Genomic DNA, 23892 nt, shown 5'->3' on the forward strand with positions numbered 1-23892 from the left:
GCCCAATGTGGGTCCTCAGTACCAGGCTACAAGATGGGGCTTTTGCTCAGGGACTGAACTACAGCTTCCCAAATTTTTGAGCAGGAGGCTGTTGTGATCCAAGATTAGCAATCTGAGCACTGGTCCTAAAGGGCCTTGGGCAAGTCATGTATCCTCTCTGGGCCTCAATTTCCTCCCTTCAAAACAAGAGCATGGGACCAGATAAGTGTTTGAAGGCCCCTCCCACCCCTGTGTGCTTTTACTCTAGGACACAGTTACAACCCTGATGAGAGGCTTTATTGCTAAAAAGTCAGTGAGGGTTTATTATGTAGTCCTCAAACACCAGCTCCTTATACCATTCCAGCAACTGCTGTGAAAGACCCTGGGTGGGGAGGCTGAAGCCAGGTGGGATGTGACAGGTCTCAGATGGCACCGCCTGCTGTTGGCCCCTTTAGTTCCAGACCCTAGCCCATAAGACCTGGGGCCTGGCTCTTGCCTCTTCCCATAGCATGAGACAACTTAGGAGCCCAGGGGAGGGAAGGCCAGCGGTGTGGCTTCCTTCAACTTAGCCAAGGCCCAAGCCCTTTTCCTCTACTTGGCTCCCCCAGTCCCCAAATGCTATCCCCAAGTCCCAAACAGCAGAATTCCTGGATTTTCCCCTTCCCAGCCCAGAGTTGCTTATGGCTGGAATGTAGGACCAACTCTTCTACCAGAAGGTCCAGGGCGGTTGCAGCAGCTCAAAGGTGGGGATGCTGGTGACATTGACTGGGATGGAAATGATGGCCCATGGCAGCCCATGCTGTTCCAGGGAGCGGCGGATCATGTAGCTGGGAGAGCATGAAGAGAGGTGGTGATGGTCACTTTCCTGGCACCCCATCCTGCCCCACTGTCCCCATTACTCTGGGAGTTCCAGAGCCTGAGGACTTTTTTGGCCCTCCAACCAGGGCATCCCAAGATGAGGCTTGTGGGTAGGGACTGGTGATTGCCCTTGACCTCCCCGAGTCATGGCACCCAGCTTGGTGCTGATACAGCCAGAGACAAAGAGCCCTCACCCATCTCGGCCAAGCAGGAAGAGGGCAGGGATGTCAGCTGTGCGCTGGGTACTGTCTTGGATCATCTCCACGTAGAAGCTGTCATTGTCAACTGCGTTGTCAGAGATGATCACTGCCCGCCCACCATGCTCCTGCACCACCCGGGTCTTGGAGAGGAAGGAGCAGCCCCTGGAAGAGGTGGTGATGAGACCAAAGGAAAGGCGGGGTCCTAGCTCTCTGTTCCCCAGACCACCACCCTGGGAAGATGAAAGGAGGGCCCTGGAGGCTTTTCTATAAAGGCTCACAAGTAAATGGCCAAAGGCTTGGATAATCTTAAGATGTTTCTTAAAGACCCTTAAAAAGATGAATTATTTAAAAGCAGCTATTTCAAAGCATCACCACCAACATTGATCTCAGAATCTACCCTATGCCTGCCTTCCCCTTGTGCCCATGCCTGTCCGCTCCTTACCCCCTCTCCACCAGAGCGATCTGGTCCTGGATGAAGAAACCGTTGCTGAGTTCCCCGCAGGCCTCTGAAGGTTCAGCAGGGACAAGGTGAATCTGCTCATACCTTGTATGCTGAAAGACATTTAGACAGGTGAGAGTGTGGGGAGACACACCTGCTTTAGGACTGGGCTGACCATCCCATGTTATCAGCTTCTCACAAAGTGTGAGGGAAATGAGGAACGATTTCTGTGTACTGGACACTTGAGCATTTTTACTTAATTCTCACAAAGGTCTGTCTAGTCCTATCCCACCCTGCCTTTCCCAGACATAGGTAGGGAAGTTGGTATGGACCCAGAGAGGGGAAGTAACTTGCCTTGAGTCATGTTGTTCAGAGGTGGAGCTAGCAGAGCCCTTGATTTTTCACTACTTCGTGTCCCTAAGAAAACAGCTTTTCCCTCTGTGGTGCCCAGGTCTGTATTATACCCAGAGGAATAGCTGGAAGCCCTTCCTGGCTCTGTAGCCCCTGGAAGACAGAGCTGGATTCTGCCCCCTTCTCTGTCCCAGCACTCAGGTATGGGTTGAAGCGATGAGGGTCACCTCAACTTAGTGTGGGGAATGTGGAGACAGGATCAGAGATGAGGGGGCCTCCCTGAACTTACAAAGATACCACCAAAGTCCTTGGCAGGTGTGGCTGTGAAGATGTATCGAATGTCCCCAGGACTCAGCACTTGAAAGTACAAATAATCATGGATGCGTAAGCCTGAAAGGTAAAATGTACAGGTGAGAAGGCTCCAGGGAAAAAAGCTGGTTCAGGTTCAGATCATGGACCCCATGCCTTCAACGGGGCTGGTTAAGGTCTGGGCCCAGAGACCCAGCTTCAGCCAGTTGGGTCTTCCAGGTGGGTAGGATAGATGGTCTCTGCCCTGGAGAGGATAGAGTTGATGCAGACAGAGTTAGTAACCCCAGAGATTTACAGCTATTGCTGCTGCTGCTTACACAGGTGAGCCAGGAAGACAGAACTCCAGTGTTAACCTCTCTGAGGGTTAATTCATTGATCTTTGCTCTGAAGCAGACTTGGGAATTTCAAGATGGAGATGTGGTAGCCTGCGTACAAACCAGCTGTCACCAAAACTTAAAAGTTGACTCTGGTTCCACTGCCATCCCCCTAGTCCAGCCACTATCATTTCTTGTCCTGGCTGTTGCAGCTTTTTAACTGGTCTATCTTAGCCTCCATTTTTGCTCCCTACGGTCCATTCACCCAATAGCTGCCAGGGATTTTCTTAAAACATCTTAAAGCAAATATCATGTCACCACTTCAGTACCCTTCAATGACTTCCCTTTGCACTTAAAATCTAAACTTAACTCTGGTCTGCAAGGCCCTGCTTGATCTGGCCCTTCAACCTCATCTCTTCCTATGTTCAAGCTACACTGCCCTCCTTTCAGTTTCTTCACATCTCCAAGGCTTCTTGCAAGTTCCCTCACCCTATCCCCACCTCTACCCCTTTATATGGCTCACTTCTATTCATCCACCAGGTCATAGCTTAAATGTCACTTTCTCAGAGAAACCTGCCCTGTGACTGCTCTCCCCTTATGCCCATTCAAAATGTACTTTTTCTCCAATGACACGTCTAACATCATTTGTAATTATACAGTATTTATAATTTTTTGTTTATTGTCTATCTCCTGCACTAGGACAAGGACCTAAGTTTGTACCTTCATTCATTACTGTATCCACACTATCTAACATAGTGGCTAGGATACAGTTGGTGCTCAAAAAGGTTGTTGAATGAATGAACAACTATTTCCAGCTCCACTGCTTTGAGGAAGGGAATTGCCAGAATAACCAGATATTTCTGGGGTGTGGATCTCTTCAGCACCAAAGTGTAATGTTTTACCTGAACTTAAGTCCCTGGTTTCCTTAGCCCAGAGAGACTGAGGAATGTGAAAGGGTGGAAGTTGCTGCCACAGGTCTGTTAGTCAATCAACAAACTATCAAGTCGCTACTGTGTGCCAGAGCGTTGGGATGGATTGTGGCTTTAGCTGTCCTTTTCTACTGTCCAAAATCAGCCGCCAGGTAGAGCTCCACTGGCTTGGCACTGGGCTACATATATGGCCTTTTATCCCGGGAGTGGAGACTTCCCATCGGGTACAGATACACTCCCAAGGAAGCTTTCCTGGATTAGCACTAAACTTCCCCATCCTCCCCACACACATCTTTGCCTGGCCTTTGCATCTGCTGATCTGTATAAATCAAGTGTAGGTATACACATGTGCTCACGTACGTATATGGGTGTATGTTTATGTTCTCGTGTAGGTGCAAACAAGTTGGGTGTGTACGTATGTGCTAGTGCCTGTGAACCCACGTGTAGCAACGTGTGGCCCCGTTTATGTATGTGAGTGCTCACGTTATCTCCAGCTTGTAGTATCGCTAGTTGCTCCTTGTTGCTCGCCCCCTTCGCCACCTAAGTCAGCGCTAGTGGGGGTAGCGGGAGTCTTACTTCGACGTGGGGGGCTGAGGACTCACAGCCCAGCCTCAGGCCGCACCCAGTTCATGTCCCTGGGGAACCACTACCCACCCACTCCAGGCGCCCGTCTCTGAACCTGCCCTGCTCCGAATTCCCGGGGTCCCCAAGGTGACCCGTGGCCCCCGGCCCGAGACCGCCAGCCCCGCCCTGAAGCGCAGCCCCGCCCGTTGCCGCTCACCGTGGGCCGCGACGCACGCGGGGAGCCAGAGCACGAGACAACACCAGCCCGCGGCGCCGGCGACCATCTCCAGGGCCCGGCCCGGCGCCGCGCTTCCTCCAGCCGCCCTGCAGCGCGTAGCTCGCCGGACTTCGGCCTGACAGCTGCTCTGGACTACCGCCCCCAGACCCGCTCACGCCGCCGGTTGGCGCACCGGAACGAGGCCCAGGGCTGATTGGTTCTGACGCCTGCTCGTGTAGCCACATTTTTCGCCCCTGTGCCCGCCCACTTCCTATTGGTGGAGCGAAATGGGGCCGAGGAATGATTTGTTTAAACTCTTAACTGCAACTGCCGTCCCCGCCCCAGCATTTCTCAGATTGGATGCGACTCCGTAGGACCTCGCTGGCTGGCGGGGCGGGAGAACTGCAGGTGGGAGACCCGCAGGACTCGCCTCCGCCGCCGAAAGTCTTGGCCAATCAGCTCGTGCGGTCTCGGCCGGATCCTTCCTGTGGCCGCTTCGCAAGACGACGATTTACCTTCCCCTAGTTGTGCTTTCCTCCTTCCCATCCCCTCTTTGGGAAGGCATTCGTCTAGCGCCCAGGTGGTCTCCGGCGACCCCCGCCTAGTTCCACCCGCGCTTGCGCTCTCATAGTCAGTAGGCTCTGGGGACATAGACTGATGTACACGACCTTCGAGGAAGCTCTGCCCAGTGCCCAGCCAGAAAACGAGCACTGGGGCCAGGTGCCCGCGCCTGTTTACCTACCATTTACTGTACAACTGTGATTTTGGACACCTAACCTCACAGCCTCAGTTCTCTCATCTGTAAATTGGTCATGATTTCAGTACCATCGCGATAGCGTTGTGAGGGTTAAATGAGCTCACGTCAAATGCTTACTTAGCAAAAGCCTGTTTCGCAGTCAGCGTTCAGTAAATACTTGCGTTTATTGCATTCCTTGGGCTGGCGTTTGAGGGGAGAAGGGAAATGGAATTAGAGTTAGTGGGTGACGCGGGCCAAGCAAGGATCCTACATGCTCAAAAAGAATGGCACCATCGAAAACCGGCGACTATTCCTTAACCACTGCTTATCGTAAGAGCGCCAGCGGAGGCCCAGCCTCTGGCCCTTCTAGCCACGCCGACTCTGTGGTAGCGAACCATAGAGTGGCGGAAGCGGCCCATCCCCTTCCTCTCCCGGTCCAAAGACTTGGCGAAGCTTCTGGGGGTTTCTCTGGCGCGGAGCATTGTGGGGTTGCTGGGCGGCCCGGGCGCAGAGAAGAGGAGTAGCGGGCCGCTGAATAGGCTTCCAAGATGATGGTGAGTGGTGTCTTGCGCATCTGGCTCCATCCGCTGCCATCTGGTCGGTAGCTGGCGCCGCCTGGCCGGGGCCGGTACAGTAGGACCCCCCCACCCCCCCCACCCGCCGCCAGCCTACTGCCTCGGTCCTTCCCCCGAGCCCTGTCTGTGGGTGATCCCGGCCCGCCGCCGCCTGGTGGGCCCGGGCACGGAGCAGGGGCCCTCGGCGAGGGTTGTGTGGGGTTCAAGAGGAGGCTCTGGTCTGGCCGGCTGGGGATTACGAATCCCAGGGTGCTTCGGGGCCGCGAACCCGCGTCGGCCACCCGGTTTTCTGAGCCCCCATAATCATGACATGGGTTAAATGACTGCGGGTTGAGCGTGCATACGCGGTCGAGGGCCAGACTTGGAAGCTCTGGCTGCCCTGGAAAATGCGGATGTGAAGCGGGTGCTTCCTAGAACCTGCAGAGGCAGCATGGGGACCTTATGTTGGGCCGAGCCCAAGGTCTCAACTATGGTCGCTCACTTGCTGCGTAAATGGAAACAGACCTCTCCGCTCGTACTTTAATTAACTCACTCGTTCATAAAGTAAACACATATTTATTACGTTTAAATAATGTACCTGAACGTACCAGGCTCCGCTGGTTGTCGGAGGTCCAACTCTTCAGCCAGGAGAATAGGTAGGGCAGATGGGGACACTGCATCAGAGGTGGGAAGACCCGGCCTCTGACTCCGACCCTGTCTGCGCCTCCAGATGTGACATTAGGCGGCTTTTCTAGTTGGCCACCTAACTCTGGTTCTCGTTTTCTTAAGTTAGGGAGGTTGGTGAATCCTGGAGTGTCTCTGTAGCCCTCCTCCCCTCCGCGCTTCACGGCGTCCCTTTTTCCATCTCAGAGCTGCAGAAACCTTACGTGGGTCCCAAAGCACCTCGGTGGTGTCTCCTGAGTTGCTGTTGAACAGGGTCAGCTTTTAAGTGTTTGAAGCAAAGCCCTAAGATACTGCTCCCTGTGCACTTGGCAGTTCACTCGTTCATTCTAGCCTACCAGTCCAACTCAGTTCTCTGTTCTTTTCCTGCTTCCTCAGCTTATCGCTGACCTAGTAGATGTCAAACTGACACTTATGAGGTGTTCATTATGGCCACATGCCCTGTGAATCCCGCCTGTACCCAAGATAGAAGGAACCTGGCACTAATCTGTATTCCCTCTCCCTTTCATGCCTCCAGTACCGCCTTTTTCAGTCCATCTTCAACGTTACTATTCCTGAAGTCATCTTCATCTTGTGTGCAGAGGCAGCATAGTAGAGCAGTGGAGAGTAAGGGCTCTGGAGCTACACTGAATGCCTAGGTTCGTAACTAGCTCTGCCACTTACTAGGTGTGTGACTTTGAGCATGGTGTTACATTTCTGGCCCTCAGTCTGTTAAAGAGGATTAAATGAATGAATACGTATGAAGTGCCCATCAGGTAGTAACACTCAGCGTGTTAGCTAGTCTGCTAGGTGGTTGCTTGCCCTTTCGTCCTTGTAATCCACTTTCCTGCCAAGGCTACCATAAGAGTTTTGGTTGGCCTTTAAAGAACTGGGGATCAGAACCAAGATTCTTCTGACTGGTGATAAAACCCTTCGCCAAGAGGCTCCAGACCACCACCTTGGGTTTTTCCTGAACTGACGTCTGTTCTGTTTCTTTGCTGTATTGACCATTTATAGCTCTCCTTTTGGTGTGTGAAACTTCAGTCACCAAGAATTCTCCTTGCTGTTATTGAATTGGTACCTGATATTCTGGAAGCCTTCTGTGATTGAAAGAGAGGTAAAAGGGTTCCCCAGAAAGCTCAGTCTTTGGTACAGCCGTACAGAATGTATGCTTGCCTTTGTGGTATTGAGAACTACATGCCTTAGCATATGAACACCTGTTGTTTTATAGAGCATCAAGCTTAATAATGCTTAATAAAAGTTTTTAAGGAGGATGAAGAAGAAGACTATTAAGCTGAAATTACCAAGCCTTCCATGATACCCTTGGCAGATTACTGGATTCTGCTGTTGTTTCTTTACTTGAGTAAAAATGCGGTTGGAAGGTAACTTAGGGACAGAAGCTGGGCTTTCCATAGTAGTGCTTGCCCCCCTGAAACGGATAGAAGAGGACCCATCCTGATTGACCTGGCTTGGCTCAATCCAGCCCTGCCACCTTTCCCTCCTTAAATGATCTCTGTACCCAGCCTGCCATTTCTGTAGGGCCTTTAAAGCGTAGGGAACTTGGGGACAACGTGGTGAGCTGCTTCCAAGCCCTCTTTGCTTTGTACTTAAGAATTTTCAGTGAATTTAGTATCACCATGCTGCCGATGCTTTTCCAAAAATAACTGACTGCTACCTTATTTCACGGCTTGTATAAAGCATTTTCAAGTGTAGTTGACCCTTGAAGAGCTCGGGGGTTAGGGGACCTGACGCCGCTCAGTTGGAAATTTGCATATGATTTAGTCAGCCCTCCATATCCGGGGTTCCTCTGTATCCGAGGATTCAACCAACCTCAGATAGTGTAACACTGTAGTATTTACTATTGAAAAAACATCCAGGTATAAATGGAGCCACACAGTTCAAACCCATGCTCTTCAAGGGTCAATTGATATGTAACAGTTCAATTTTCAGCACCAAAAGCTTCTGTATATTGCTTTGTATGTGACCAAATCTAGGCATTCTGCACATTGAGATTAGTGTACTCCTTACCATTGGGAAGCTTGTACTTTAAGATGGATGGCAATATAAACGTTATGCTCAAGAAGGAGCAGAGAGAGTGTTGGGATCCCCTGTTCCCAATGCTCATGTTAACGGCTGTTGAGAAAACTTGGAAGAATGGAGGCTCTGAGGAGTTGCTGGCCTAGTGGAAAGAAAGTGGTTTTGGTAGAACAGGGCAGTGTGGCTCTTGTTGGTGGGGGTACAATTTGGAGGTAGAGGGAGAAAAAGTTTATAAAAACATTGGATAAGTTAGCCTTGGAGAGGTGAAAGAATCTGTCGAAGGAAATAGGAAGGGATTAAGACTCAAGTTGGTTTTTGATTTAAAACCTAAGGCTTCATCCGGGGCAGGGTTGGACCAGAGGTGACTTGAGGTTGCCCTGAGGAATGATTTAGCAGGACTGGGAGAAGGTGGGGCCTTTTGGGGGACACAGCTTTCCTTGTGAGGAACCTGAAGGAAGGCTGAGAGTATGGAGAAGCCATTTCTTGCCACTAAACCTGGGATACTACCATGAAAAGGAAGGAATTTTCCTTCCAGTATTCTTTAAAAAAAAAGTAATGTGTGATATGTTTGTTAGAAAAAGTTGAAACAAAACAAAATATCCAAGTGTCAAAACTTTCTTTACTTACCACTCTTACTCATTAGAGTTTGTTGTACATTTTTCCAGCCTGTTTTTATGCATTTGCACATTATATCTTGCCTCTTCTTACCCATTTTCTATAGTTGTTTTTTGGGTTTTTCCCAATGTAAATTAGACTATGCCATTCCTCTGCTAAAAGCCTTTCCAGGGCTTCCCTTCTTTGTAGGACTAAAATCTAAACTTAACGATAGTCTATAAGTGAGTAGTGACCTGGTTCCTGCCTGCTTCTTCAGCCTCATTCCAGTCTTCCACTTACTCACTACCCTCCAGCTACACTGGCCAAAGGAGTCGAATTTTTAAAGAAACTGCTCAGTTAATGTGGAGTCAGCCTCATGGGTTGCTCGACTTTGTAGGGTGTGAATTCCTGGTTCCTTTTTGTTGGGCTGAGAAAGCCCTGTGCTTTCCTATGCCTTCCCTGCTCGGACACCTGAAGTACCCCCTAGGAGTGGACATGGGCAGTGATTTTCAAACTTTATATTGCAATCCACAGGAAAAAATAAATTTCAAAGCATAGCGTAATAGCACACGCATAACTAACATAGCAAAAATGTTGCAACGGTATTTATCCTTAATTTGTTTTACACACATAAAATAAGTCACAAATGCAGGGAAGACTGGGCCTGGTTCATGAGCTCATCTCTGAAGGCACAGCCTTGGATGCAGAGAGAAAGCAGTCTTGTGTGCTAAGGTAAGGAATTACTGTCTGCTAATGGTCACTGGAGCAAAGGTACCTAAGCAGGCGCTTTAAAATAAGCAGATATCCCTGTCTTCCCAGAGTTTCTAAAGCAGTTCCACAGATTAAGCCTCTGCGAGAACAGTGACTGTTCTGGAGACCAATGCAAAATAGAGAAAAACTTGTTTAGGGTATCTGGTTGGAGATTAGGTACAAGGAGGCTTTATGGAACCAGCATGAGAGAGGGAAACATTGCTGTGCAAATTAGATTTGTTGTCATTTTGTGAGGCGGACAAAGGTGCCATTTGTTTCTCTGCCTAGCCATTTCTCTACACTCCAGCTAAACATCATTGGTAAAGCTGTCTGCCTGGGCATCTCCAGGACAACATCTGAAGCTGTTAGCACCTTATGTTTTGCATCAGTGCCCCATATACTTCTCTACGATTAAGCTCTAATGCAGATAAATGGATGTTTGCTGGAGGGTGAACACTGAGCGTGGCCTAATTCCTTAAAACAGGGAATAAGGTCAGCAGTTGAAAGGGCTATGCTTATGCATTTGGGCACTGGAGAACACATTCTTTGATTTGTTCTTTTTGACTAAATCAGTGCTTCTCAAACCATTTTCTGGCACACCTGCAAGTATGCCATCTCTGGAGGTAGAGGCAGTTTAAGGAATGGATATAGTGGATGGACATTGGAGGAATGTGGTTTAAAAGGGCCTCCAGGTATTTCTGTTACTGGGGAGATGAGAGCATTTTTCCTCTCCCTCAAGTCTTATGTAATGAATGATTATTTTTCAAAAACAAAAAAAAAACATTCAATTGCTCTTTCTTCTCTAGCCCACACCAGTTATCCTGTTGAAAGAGGGGACTGATAGCTCCCAAGGCATCCCCCAGCTTGTAAGTAACATCAGTGCCTGCCAGGTGATTGCTGAGGCTGTAAGAACTACCCTGGGCCCCCGTGGTATGGACAAGCTCATTGTGGATGGCCGAGGTAAGTCTGCAGAGTTCCTCAGGCCAGTTGCAGAAGAGGAGGCTCCCCCAGAGTGTTTGGGGCTAGCAGAGGTTGGCATTAGAAATCTCAGTGCTCTGAAGATCTCTGAAGGATTGCTCACTGTGAAGCAGTTTCTTTTCAGACATTGTCCTGAATGCTGAGCCCCCTGGGAATATGTGGGAGAATCCCGGCTCAGGAGCCTGTTGCTTTGTAGAGAGATTTAGCCTAGAAACACTATAGAACCTTCTGGAGTTGCCTGTGGTCACTTCCATTGTATCATGTTGCCAAGACAAATTCCCCCTTATGTTTTAGTGTATTAATTTACAAGTGAAATACTAGGGTATCAACTGTTAAGAATATCTAAATGATTATTTATTCTTATTTTTAAAAATGTTTTCTACATCCAGTAGAGGTGTGCTCTTTGCACATTTGCTCATTTGTTCATTTCAAGGAAAATCAGGAGTTCATGGTCTTTGGAATGTGTGATTTTAGGTGGCCCTTTTCGCACAGAGCTAACTCTGTAAAAAGATCAGTTCATTCCCACCATGAGCCCCTCTGTCCCATCCCAATAATGTGTATATGGGCTCCAAGTCCAACTAGAAGACAGAATTTAAGAAAAGGGCTTTACATTTTTACTTTGTGTTTGTTCCTTTTAAGGCAAAGCAACAATTTCTAATGATGGGGCCACAATTCTGAAACTCCTTGATGTTGTCCATCCTGCAGCAAAGACTTTAGTGGACATTGCCAAATCCCAAGATGCTGAGGTAGGAAAATCAAGCCTATGTGTTTCAGTGAAACACATGCCTGCTTGCTCCTTTGCTGTCCTTTCTTTAAAAATTTTGATTTTATGTCTAAAATTATAATTTCACAAGTAATTGCTTGGGAAAATATTTAGGTGGAATTAATAGTCTTTTAATATTCCTGCTCTTCCACTGTGTGGCTGAGATCTTAAGATCAGGCCTGTGTGCTGTCATTCATTTGAATTGCTCGGTAAATAATTTAACCTCTCATCTGTTGGTTGCGTTATAAGATGGGGCTGGAGACTGTTTCCAGTTTACCTTTCTTTTTAAAAGAAAATTTTTTTATGATGGTAAAATATACTTAGCATAAAATTTACCATCTTAATGTGTGCAAGTCAGTGACATTAACTCGTCTGCCTTTTTAAAGACCATTTCTGACACTGGAGTCTTGATAATAAATGTTGAGAGAGACAAGTTTGCATATCAGAGTATTACAGATATGTCCTGAAGTTATATCAAAAGGTCTGTTAGGACCCAGTAGCCTATAAAACAGTATGGCTTATATAAAATTAAAGTGAGAAGAGTCTAGATTTGATTGGTTAATATTTTCAACAAAGGAATACCTTTCTGTCCAGGAATTTGGCAGCTTAAACCCTTCGCCACAGTAACCTTTTTTTCTCCCTGAAGTCCCTTATATTATACAGTGGACATAAGTGAGTAAAAAATAAGTATCTTCTAAATCAGAGGTTAGCCAGTTTTTTTAAAAGCTCTTATTCTTAAAAAAGAGAGAGAGAGAGAGAAAGCTCGTATTCTTTTTCTCCTTCATTAAAAATAAGGTTTAGATCCTATCATAGAAAATAGCCATGTAAGAAAGATTAGCAGACTAGTGATCTGCTAATTCCAAATAGTGTTTAAAATAAAAAGGACCTTAGCTGGTCCTTAGAGGTTTGTTTTGTAAACTCCTGTAGTATTTTGTGCTCCTTAAAGAATATTTATCTCATATCTCTTGCTACTGTGGTTATTTGTGACATGTGAGCATTGTATTATAAGCATCTCTGGAACTGTCTTACTTATCATAGTACCTTGTCCGTAATAAATAAGTTCTTGGCTAATATACATATATGATTTCATAGTCTGGGGAAATTTGTCCAAATCAGCCCTCTTTGGAGAATGGCCTGGCTGGGGAATTAATTCTGTGGCCCAGGACCATTAGATGGGATGAATACCTATCCACCAACACCTTTCTTCTACTTGTTGCAAAAAGCTGTGCTTCCCAGAAAAGGCTTAATATCCATTTAAACAGTCCCCAGTTTAAATGGGTAGATTGCTTAAAAAGTGGAGTTTTGGGGCTTTATCCCTGAACGTGAGAAAACGTGAATTTACTGTCATCCTCTTCCAGGTCGGTGATGGCACCACCTCAGTGACCCTGCTGGCTGCAGAGTTTCTGAAGCAGGTGAAACCCTATGTGGAGGAAGGTTTGCACCCACAGATCATCATCCGAGCTTTCCGCACTGCCACTCAGTTGGTATGGGAGTGCTGGTGAACTTGGGTGCTTTGTGCACCTTTGTATTTCTCTTAGGATACTATCTTTATTGGGGTGTGGAGGGACTGGGAACAAGGTTCTTTGGACATTTTCTGAATTCTACTGCCTAGGAATCTCAGTTCTACCATTCAGTAGCTTTTGACTAGGTATATTACTTAATCTCTTTAAGCCTCAGTTTTCCTGATAGACTATGATAATAAGCTCTTGGTGAGAGCTATTTTTGTTTTTATCAAGTACTTCATCATGGCATATCTTGAGACCTTGCTTTTATTGACCTTTGACTTTCATTCTGTAACCTGGGGTAAGTCAGTTCCTCTGTGCCTTACTTTGTCTCTTTACTCTCTCTGTTTTGGGGTGGTGGCATTAAAATGAAATCATACATGAGAAGTAAGTATGAACGGATATCTTTTGAAAAAGATGGCTTTGAAAAGATACCATGTTTAACGTACAAATATGTGTATCGTATATCATGTAACATACCTAATTAATATATAAAGTGCTAGAAGTTGTCACAGGTGCTGTTTGTAAGCCAGAAAATTTGGCCTAATTTAGTGTCATAGTGTGTTTCCATTCATTTGTTTTAGTGTGTTACCTGCAGATCCAGAGCTGAATCCTGATGTACCCTGATGATTCTTCAGAACTATACCTACTCTACATTTCTAACTTTGGGCATTTTCTAAACTATAGAGATTTATATTTTTCTGGGCAGCTACAAGACTTAGAAATGTTGTTTCAGCTGTAGAGTAGAAATGCTTGAGATTTGGGAGCAAACAGATTAGGGGCTAGCAGGAGCTATTGGGATCCACTTCTCCAGTTTGTTTTTAGCCTGAGATACTCACCCAGCTTCTGTTCTTGGCAGGCAGTTAACAAGATCAAAGAGATCGCCGTGACTGTGAAGAAGGAAGATAAAGTGTAAGTTTGCAGTGAGCTTTGTCAGAACCTTGACTTCCCCTGACCAAATTGAATGCAGAAGCATGTGGAATCCCTGCATGGCCTGGGGCTGTTTGGCTCTTGCTAGACCTCTGGCTGTGCCCCAGCCCATGCATTACAAGAGAGGCTGTAGGTTGTAGTTTTTTTTTTTTAAGAAATTCGCGTTCTTTTATTTATTTATTTATGACTGTGTTGAGTCCTCGTTTCCCTGCGAGGGCCCTCTCCAGTTGCGGCAAGTGGGGACCACTCCTCATCGCGGTGCGCGGGCCTCTCACCATCGCGGCCTCTCTTGTCGCGGAGCACAGGCTCCAGACGCGCAGGCTCAGCAATTGTGGCTCACGGGCCCAGTTGCTCCGTGGCATGCGGGATCCTCCCAGACCAGGGCTCGAACCCGCGTCCCCTGCATTGGCAGGCAGACTCCCAACCACTGCACCACCAGGGAAGCCCTGTAGGTTGTAGTTTAAAAGCTATCACTCATAACATCTTTGATTGCAGTCACCGCCTGTCACTGATAATCTGCCCTAAAGATACAGAAGGTGAAGTTGTTGAGGGCTGAGTTTAGAGACCAGAACAGAAACTATCTCCACATTGCAGTAGAGTCAGGTAAGAGGGGCTTTCAAGGCCTGATGCAAGTCCCACCCTTGTGTCCCAGGGAGCAGAGGAAGCTGCTAGAGAAATGTGCCGTGACTGCTCTGAGCTCCAAGCTGATCTCCCAGCAGAAAGCCTTCTTCGCTAAGATGGTGGTGGATGCGGTGATGATGCTCGATGACTTGCTGCAGCTTAAGATGATTGGAATCAAGAAGGTTCAGGGTGGAGCCCTAGAGGTGAGCCTGCCGTGGCCTCCCTAGGAGGCTCTTGCTTTCGCATTGACCCTTCAGACAGCTTGGTGTAGGAGGAGAGCACACGGTACAGGAACAGAGAGAACGCATGTTGGGCTGGAAGGCAGACTGGAGCTGTTCCCCATACTGCTGCTACAGGCTTCTCCTGTAGGTGCATTTTGTAACCTCTGCAGACCTATATTTACTTGTCAGCAGAATGGAAGATTGAACTGGCTGATTTTAAGAATCTCATTGTTAATGTGGGAGGGGGATAGGACTAGCTCTGATAAATCGTCTAAAACCCTCAATAAATATGAGAAGTACATTTCAGTCCATTCTTCTCCAAGTGATACGGCCAACCTCTCCCTTCTTTTATTCATTTATTTTGAATAGATAATACATAATTCAAACTGTATAGAATTCCTAAAGGAAAAAACAAATGTTCCCTACACCACTCTTGCCCCGGATACAGCCACTGTTGTGTGTGTGTGTGTGTGTGTGTGTGTGTGTCCCCGTCCGTCCATGTCCCCATCCTTCCAGAAGTACTCTGCATCTATAAGTGCAAATGTAAATACTGTTTTCTTAAACAAATGCTCAGTTGTAATACATAGTGTTCTGCAACTTGCTTTTGTCTACTTAACATATTTTTTCACTTATTTAAATTTAAATAGAGACATGTTGGCTAGTGGCCACTATATTGCACAGCATAACTATAACTTTGTTCTTTTTTAACACCCAAGTATCTGTCTGGAAACCTTCTTTGATGTTGGTGTCTCCATGTTGGACCTTTTCTAGTCTTTGGCCTGCTCTACTTCTTACTTTACTCTTCCTTGGTGACCTCAGCCTGAGGTGATTTGGACAGGACAAGACCTGCTTGAAATATTATATCCTGGCCCTTGTTCTTTGAAGTCTTTGGAGGGACTTCTACCCCTCCAAATTGCATTTTCATTCTGTCCACCTCCCTCCTCTTCCTCCTGTCATGGCACATGTCAGTGGGATGAGGTTCTTTTTATATAATAAAGCTGTGAGGAATCTGGAGGTCATCTGAGCTATTCCCCATCTTCAGCCCCCACTACCACTCATGTTTCCGCCCATTCTTTGCATCATGGCTTGCCGACTTTGTCTTTACACACTGCTTTGGTAGCAATATTCCACTTTCTCCTGGGCCTTCCTACTTCCGTAAACCCTTGAGATTAGATTGGCATTCACTAAACTAGGGATCAGAACTAATAATCTTATCTGGCGAGAGAGCCAGGGGCTCCAGGCCACACATATGTTCTTCAGACTGTCCCACATCTCTTAAATGCATGTAAAACCCTTAACACAATACTTGACACACACAATTCAGTAAATGTTGGTAGTAATTATTTACTTATTCTCAGGATTAACTGAAAACTTCCTGATCTATATCTTCAGCCCTTAGCTCTCTCGAGCTTCACATTCCTGGATCTCACTGCTACTGCACTCATTATGTTGTCCTCCAGACCTGTAATATTTTCTGTATCCCTTGACATAGCTGGTATCACCACCACTATTCAGTCACTCAACCCAGAAGCCTACGGTCATCCTTAAAAATATTTCCAATTCCCCACAACCTGTTGATCACTGTTGTTTCATTTTACCTACCAATTTGTTGTTTCTTAAGTCTGTCTCTTTTACTAGACCATTGTCCTGGTAGTGGTCACTCTTCCTCCAGTCTTGCATCCCCTAAGTCCATTCTATTTTTTGTTGCAGCGTGAAGTTCCCCAATTTACACTCTGTGCGTAAAGCATATTGGGCTTCCACATTGTGTACAGGATAAGAGTCAGGCCTTAGCAGAGCCTTTAAGATTCTCCTAAACTGGTCCCTGCCCTCTTGTTTTGTATTCCAGCAACTGCAGGTAGCTTTTCATCCCCTGATTGCACCACACTGCCTCTGTCTCTTGGGAACATCTCTTTCTTTTTTCTGTTTGACTAATTTCTGCTCATCCATCTTGAGTCAGCTCAGGCATCACCCCCTTTAGGAGGCTGTGGATTTGAATGATGTAGGAATTTGTTTCACCGATAGGCTACAGTATTATAGGCTAGGATTGTAGATTAGCAGTGGCAGAGAACATATAGGTCGTTGAACTGAATACACTATTTAAAAAGATTTATTTTTTTGACGTATAGTTGATTTACAGTGTTGTGTTAATTTCTGCTGTACAACAAAGTGATTCAGTTATACATATATATGTATATATTCTTTTTCATACTCTTTTCCGTTATGGTTTACCACGGGATACTGGATATTTTTTCCTGTGCTATATAGTAGGACCTTGTTGTTTATCCATTGTATATATAATAGTTTGCATCTGCTAATCCCAAATTCTCAGTCCATCGCCCCCATCCCTTGGCAGCCACAAGTCTGTTTCTGTGAGTGTTTCTGTTTCATAGATGAGTTCGTTTGTGTCATATTTTAGATTCCACATGTAAGTGATATCATATGGTATTTGTCTTTCTCTTTCTGACTTACTTCACTTACTGAATACACCCTTCTTTACGGAGTGGGAAATGACTAGGTTTTTTAGTAAGAAAGAGATCTGAGATTTGAACCTGCCTTCTGATACTGCTGAAGCCACTCCCAAGTGCAGCATGCTTTCTATTATGCCCTGCTGTTAAATCCACCCCACAGCAAGCTCTGTTATGGAACAAGTGGTAGTAGTTCATATTTTGAGGGATCAAGATGGGAGTAGCCACAATGATAGCTTGGGAACCGCAGGAAATTTCTGACGCTTAGGACCTTTTGTTTTCATCTGGAAAGAGGAAGCACCTAGGCTACAGCTCACAGGTATGTGTGTGCTCGTGTGCAGTACAGGTAGGGAGGGGTATGTGTACGTATGTGTAGAAGACTGGGAGGTGGGGAATTGGGATCAAAGTGCATCCCTTGGCACCTGCTTTGGAAGTCAGTTTTAGAGAACAGCCCAAACAGGCCTTTACCATGCTTAGTCTCTGCAAGCAAACTGGTTTTCCTTATACGGAAGGCACAACCAAAATATGTTCTGTATTTTTCCTAGCTTTTAGGATGATGGAAAAACTTTGTTACAACAGTGAAATAAAAACATGGTTAACTCCTTCAGGTTCACAGAAATGGACATGCATTATTAGTCCAGCACACCACTAACTTGATTTCATTTCATGCCAGTACTGAACTGTTGAACTGTTTGTTTTTTTAAACAGGAGTCCCAACTTGTAGCTGGTGTTGCATTCAAGAAGACTTTCTCTTATGCTGGGTTTGAAATGCAACCCAAAAAGTACCATAATCCAATGATTGCCCTTTTAAATGTTGAGCTCGAGCTGAAAGCTGAGAAGGATAATGCGGAAATCAGAGTCCACACGGTTGAGGTAGGCCCTACCAGCTGGCAGTGGCATGGAGATGGGCAACATTCTGGGCCACAGCCTCGGGCCTTTGTGGCCATCTTGGGCTTATCTTTGTTTCTCAGGTACCTTATGGGCTCCTTTCTCCTCCTATCCCCCTAAATATTAATGTCTAAATACTGGGCCCACTTCTTTTCTCACTCTATGCTCTCTCTCAGTGACCTGGACCTGAGGAGGTTTGGATAGGGCAAACATGCTGAAATATTATCCTCTGGCCCCAGGGAAGGGGCTTGCAGGGGCCTCTCAGCTATATAGTGAGCCCAGTATTTTGATTCCTCTTATTTGAGCAGATGTGAACTCTGCCCCTTCTATACTGGGTCCCGTGTTGCAAGGACAGGTGTGCTCCCAACATTGATATCACCAAGGCTGTCTCTGGAGGTAGCAGTGTCACCCATCTGTAAGCAAGTATTCTTGGAAAATGTGTCCCCAACACAGAATGGCCTTTGGGGGAAAGGGTCTTGTCATTGGTAACTCCATGGGTGCAGTGCCTCAGAGGAGCTAGAACTTAGCCGGGCTAAAGTATGTCTCACACCGTAGCAAGTGCTAGCTCTGGAGTAGCTCCCAGTCCTGGGGTTACTTTCTGCCTTTGTGCTTGAAAGTTTTAGGTGATTCCTAAGTTACCTTATAGGGTCCTTGTATATTTGGACTGAGAGGAGGCTATTCTGTTTACCCCTGTTAATTCCCAAATAAATCAGTATATTTTATTTGGCGGGGGTGTGTTATGTTTTAACATACCATATAGGCTAACCTCCATCCCAAAGCATCCTCATCCTTTTCTGGGTCTCTTCAGGATTATCAGGCAATTGTTGATGCTGAATGGAACATTCTTTATGACAAGTTAGAGAGGATCCATCACTCCGGAGCCAAAGTCGTCTTGTCCAAACTCCCCATTGGGGACGTGGCCACCCAGTACTTTGCTGACAGGGACATGTTCTGTGCTGGCCGAGTGCCGGAGGAGGACCTGAAGAGGACAATGATGGTAACCAAACTTTCACAGGCTGCTTCTTGGTCTTTGTGGCCCCAGGGGGGTTTTCACTTACCCCTGGTGTACCGGAGTGGTTGGTATGTGAATCTAGACCTGTCTTCTTAACTCTTTTTGCCATGAAACACTCCAGTTCCAGTGTGTATATGCTCAGTATACAAGAGTTAATCTAACCAAACAAGTCAGGAAAGCTAATTTGTAAGGAAACCTAGCAGTAGGGCTATGATTAGCTGGCTAAACTCCAGTCTGGATGCTTCCGGCCAGGTTTCCTCCCTTTCTTCTTGAGCATCTCACCAAAGATGCTTCAGGTCTAAAGCACTGATCCTGACTTCAGTCGCTGGGCCCAAAGCACCCTAGTTTAGGGGAGGAGGTATTGGGTGAAACAAAGGGTCACCATCTCCTTTTAACCAGGCTTGTTTGCCCTTCGTGTGTCTTAGTTCTGTTTTGTTTTCTCCTCTTCCAGAGGGAGCCTGGAGGTCAAGGGTGAGAGTGGGTCATCCAGTGAGGAGAGCTCCGGGGCACCATGGCAGTCTAACATGGGAATTGGCTTTAAGACTAAGGGTCAGGAAGCTCACTTCTGGCCTCGTGTGAGCCTTCACTGCTAGATGATGTTGTCTTGTGTTCTTCAGGCTTGCGGAGGCTCCATCCAGACCAGTGTGAACGCTCTGTCATCAGATGTTCTGGGCCGCTGCCAGGTCTTTGAAGAGACCCAGATTGGAGGCGAGAGGTGAGCAGTAGGCCTGGGCTCCCTGTGTGCCTAGCTCACGAGACTTGCCTGATGGCCTTCTGCCATCTTTGGGTTGTGGTGTATGTATAGCACATGCTCTTCTCTTCTGAGGTCTTATATCTCTTGGGGCATAAAGAGCTCAGATATATAGAGTGATTTGGGAGGGAAGAAGATCAAGTTGGGTCTGAAGTCTGATTCCACAATCTTTTATGCCCCTGTGGTACAGCCCTAGACCTTCCCAAGAACATGTCTTTAAGGGTGGGCTTGGAGAACCTTAGTGAGGAACAGAAGAGCAGCTGCTGAGTGTTGGGAGGACTTGGTGAGGTTAGAACACAGCGGGTTGGCAGCAGAAAGGAGTTCACAAGTATGATTTGACCCTGGGTGTAGGTACAATTTCTTCAAAGGCTGCCCCAAGGCCAAGACTTGTACTATCATCCTCCGTGGTGGCGCTGAGCAGTTTATGGAGGAGACAGAGCGGTCCCTGCACGACGCCATCATGATTGTCAGAAGGGCCATCAAGGTACTAGGCTGGGAGCTTCCAGCCTGCACAGCTCACTCTGTCTCTTGAGCTGATGAGACCCTGGATTTGTGTGGTGATTCCTTCCCTGTATAACCTGTCCTTCCATGTGGGGCATGTGGGCCCTGATTTGTCTCACAGATGATAAAGAAACAGCCTCAGTCTCTCAAAATAAGTCATGCTGCCTTAAAAGCTAAGACTTGTTCTTGTGAGCAGCTGTGGAGCTGATGGAGTCAGCCATCCCAGGGATTGTGCCAGTGCCCTCAAGCTACAGGTGACCTTGAAGATGGTCAGAAACCATAAGGTTCACCAGATTGAAGTTGGGATGTGCTAGACACGGTCCATGTCTGGGCTTCCTGGGGCTTGGGCTGAGGGGGGGAATGTGGAACCAGCCCTCTTTCTGGGCTAGAGGGCCTATTGACTGAACGGCCCAATTTGGCCATGGCTGGAGCTTAGACCGGGGGACCCCTTGCATTTAGTGGTGGGTCTGGTCTCTGCAGAATGATTCAGTGGTGGCTGGTGGCGGTGCCATTGAGATGGAGCTCTCCAAGTACCTGCGAGATTACTCAAGGACCATTCCAGGAAAACAGCAGCTATTGATTGGGGCCTATGCCAAGGCGTTGGAAATTATCCCACGCCAGCTGTGTGACAACGCTGGCTTTGATGCCACAAACATCCTCAACAAGCTGCGGGCTCGGCATGCCCAGGTGGGTTATTCCTCTCCTCCGTGTCCAGGGACTGGGTGGACGGGGCTAGACTCTGAGTGTGTGTTGTGCTTACTCAAGCTCTGTGTGGTCAGCCCAGGTGATAGTGCTGGAACCAAACCCAGTACCAACTGCCTGCCTCCTCTGAGGTCAGAAGGAAAGACCAGTGCTGGGACTGGTGGTTCCAGGGTTTGTTCAGTGCTTCTTCCAAGAGTCTGATCACTCCTCACGGTGCAGTGAGAGGAACCAAAGGAACCCTGTGGCCTCCTGCCTGGAAGCACATACCATGTGTACTGGGTTCCTTGGTGGTGAAGCACTCCAGGGCCCTGCTGACAGCAGTCCGGCCATGGCTCTACCACCTCCAAGTTGGGATCTCTCTGAGAATTTAATTTGTTCATCTGCTGTTTAGCAAATACTCATTTAGAGATGTTTCTTAAATGCTGTCTGTTAAATGCTCAGTGTGGTGACAGCAGCATTTAGTGAGTGACTTAGTTTCTGACTTGTGTTAGAACTTTAAGTAAGTCACTTTGACTATTTCCTTGTCTGTAAAATCAGGACTAATGGAAGCAGTGAGATGATGAAATGAGATAAGGGATTGGAAAGTGTTCCTCTTGAGAAGCCTGGTTTGACATACGCAGTCCTCAGGTGACCTGAGGATGGGGCCTCCCTAAAAGCCAGCAGCTTGCCTAGGAGAGGGCCCGGAGGTCTTCTGTGGTCAGCACTTCTCAGGTTGGGGGTGGGGGAGGGGCGGGAAGAGGCTTCCAGGCTCCTGTTGTGATGCCACCTTCCTCAGGGAGATGCCAGCGGGTTCAGAGAGCCTGAAGATTCCTAACAATCCGAGTCGTTCAGAGGGTGTGCAAGAAGAAATTTGAGAGCAGTTCCACGTCACTTTCCCTCTTTTTCTGCTCTTTCAGGGGGGCATGTGGTACGGTGTGGACATCAACAATGAGGACATAGCTGACAACTTTGAGGCCTTCGTGTGGGAGCCAGCTATGGTGCGGATCAATGCCCTGACTGCAGCCTCTGAGGCTGCATGCCTTATCGTGTCCGTAGATGAAACCATCAAGAACCCTCGCTCAACAGTGGATGTCCCCCCAGCTGCTGGCCGGGGCCGAGGTCGTGGCCACCCCCATTGAGAGGCACCCCAGCTCTCACAGGAGTGGCTGGCAGGCTGTGCTTACTCTGTCTTGGTGAAATGGTATTACGAGGAAGGGGTAGTATTTGGCCCACTCTGTTCTCACTGGAGGTTATTTAAATAAAACTTAAAAGACTTAGAATTCATTTTGCAAATTATTTGGGCACAGGAGTTTTACTCATAAATGTCTTGACTGCAGCTCAGAATTGTAGCTTTATATGTACTCACCCAACAGGTAGAAAAGAGAAAATCATCGTCCTTCTTGGGCTGAGTGCTTCACAGCCTCTAGTCATTGTTAGGCAGAGTGTAGGTCCACTCTGCCAGGGGAGGAGCTCCACCTGAGTGGCCCCTGTCTGGAAGTTTAGCTTTGGTTGCTTTCTCAGTCCTAGCAGTGGCTGGGAGGTGTGGAGTTGCTTCCTTTCTTCTGACATCACCTTATTTAGCCCTGGCCTCGCCTGGCTCTGCTCCCAGGGTTCCTCTGGGTTTGAGTTAAATGCATTACATTACCTCGTCTACCCCTTCTACTTCCGTATTCTTTTGGCTCAGTCTTTTCATCCCTCTTTTTCAAGATCTTGAGGTGGAGGGCTTTCGGAGGAATCTTTCAGAGAGGACAGATCCTTTCTAAACTCTTGTGACTTCTTAGAAGTAAGTCCATTGAGGAGGAGGCTGAAGGAGCCACCGTGGTCTTCTCAGTTCAGCCACCAGTGGTCCTTTCTGCTTTCTTCTGACCAGTGGAAGTTTAGAACGGCCAGCACAGATAAAATCAGCAGTCTAACTGCCTCCTTGTTTATTGCTAGTTCTGAGAGTTGGCCTGCAGCTACCTGTAATTAATAGGAAGCTTCTGCTCCCTAAATCTGGGAAGTGATTTTTTTAAAAATCTGAGTTCCAGCCAAGTCAGATGAACTCAAAAGCAGAATGGGGGTGGTGGCAGGTCCAGACTTCGGAGTTTGGCATCCCTCCTAACTTGATGGTCTGTAAGTAAATTTTTTTCAGCTGTTCTACCTGTAAAACGGTAATAGCTGACTCGAGCGTTGTGGGGATAAGTGCTCGTCTACTTGTTTGATGCTAGAGCCACACACAGTTTAAGCCTAAACACCTGTTCTTTTCTGTGATTTTAAATATTTCAAGACCTGAGTAATCAAATCTGTGGGGCAACCCCATTTTGTAAAATGGGAAAGTTGAGCCAGACCGTGATGGGGAACTGGTCTCCATCAGGCCAAAGTTGGATTGGCTGTCCAGAGCATCCTAAGGTTACCAAGCCAGTGAGGGGATGGGCAAGTGTGTGCTGTTCCTGCTATATTTGTGCTGGGGTTGCCCTTAAAGATGGCTTCTCCTGGCTGAGAGTCAGAAAGGACACCCTGAGGCTCTCTATCTGCCTGCACACATTGAAAGCTATGGCACGGTCAGTAACCTGCATGGCCTTCCTCCAGCAATGATGTCTACTGTCCTGAGACAGGTCTTCCTAATGCTGCAGTTCACCTCACTGATGCCATTCAGATCATCCACCTCCTTCCTACCTCAGTGCATTTCAGCTGAAGGAATGTTTGGTGACTGGCAGATGTGGCCACCTGCCATTTACTTCCCTGAGGCAGATATGATTCCAGTTTCACCATCTTTTATTGGATACAGAGCCACAAATTCTGATGCCCATTTGAGTCCTTTTAAATACATACGCTCAGGTACATTAAGCAAAGGGCATCTATGGGTGATGTGGAGCAAAGTGCTGGGATGGTGATGCCTGGGTGGGGCAGAAAAGTGGGGCCAGGGAAGGCCCCCTGGGGGCTGGAGGTACTGGCGCCACTTCAGAAACAAAACCAAAAAATGCTCTCCACCCCTCTGCCTGATGTGCTTGGGGTGAGGGAAGCTCCCTTCTCACAGCTCAGGCCCACTGCAGCCTGGCTGTGCAGGGAAGGCAGGGCCTGGGGCCAGTTGTGGAGGTCCCCGCCAGCA

At 47.3% G+C, this 23892-nt stretch overlaps 2 protein-coding genes across 2 annotated transcripts; one reads left to right on the plus strand and one right to left on the minus strand.

Annotated features, from left to right (window-relative positions):
- Positions 1-274: 274 nt before the first annotated feature.
- On the minus strand, positions 275-4351 carry PRADC1 (protease associated domain containing 1). The gene is made up of 5 exons (XM_068564072.1): positions 4161-4351; positions 2117-2217; positions 1480-1589; positions 1032-1199; positions 275-806 (listed from the first exon to the last, which is right to left on the minus strand). The coding sequence occupies exons 1-5, from the start codon at positions 4225-4227 to the stop codon at positions 686-688; spliced, it is 567 nt and encodes a 188-aa protein (XP_068420173.1). The 5' UTR covers positions 4228-4351; the 3' UTR covers positions 275-685.
- Positions 4352-5312: 961 nt separating this feature from the next.
- CCT7 (chaperonin containing TCP1 subunit 7) lies at positions 5313-22084 on the plus strand. The gene is made up of 12 exons (XM_068563940.1): positions 5313-5450; positions 10298-10451; positions 11109-11215; positions 12591-12716; positions 13594-13646; positions 14317-14488; positions 17680-17844; positions 18668-18856; positions 19489-19586; positions 19974-20106; positions 20604-20810; positions 21722-22084. The coding sequence occupies exons 1-12, from the start codon at positions 5445-5447 to the stop codon at positions 21941-21943; spliced, it is 1632 nt and encodes a 543-aa protein (XP_068420041.1). The 5' UTR covers positions 5313-5444; the 3' UTR covers positions 21944-22084.
- Positions 22085-23892: the final 1808 nt, after the last annotated feature.

This window comes from Eschrichtius robustus, chromosome 15, assembly GCF_028021215.1.
Source record: "Eschrichtius robustus isolate mEscRob2 chromosome 15, mEscRob2.pri, whole genome shotgun sequence".
Classification (NCBI taxonomy): domain Eukaryota; kingdom Metazoa; phylum Chordata; class Mammalia; order Artiodactyla; family Eschrichtiidae; genus Eschrichtius; species Eschrichtius robustus.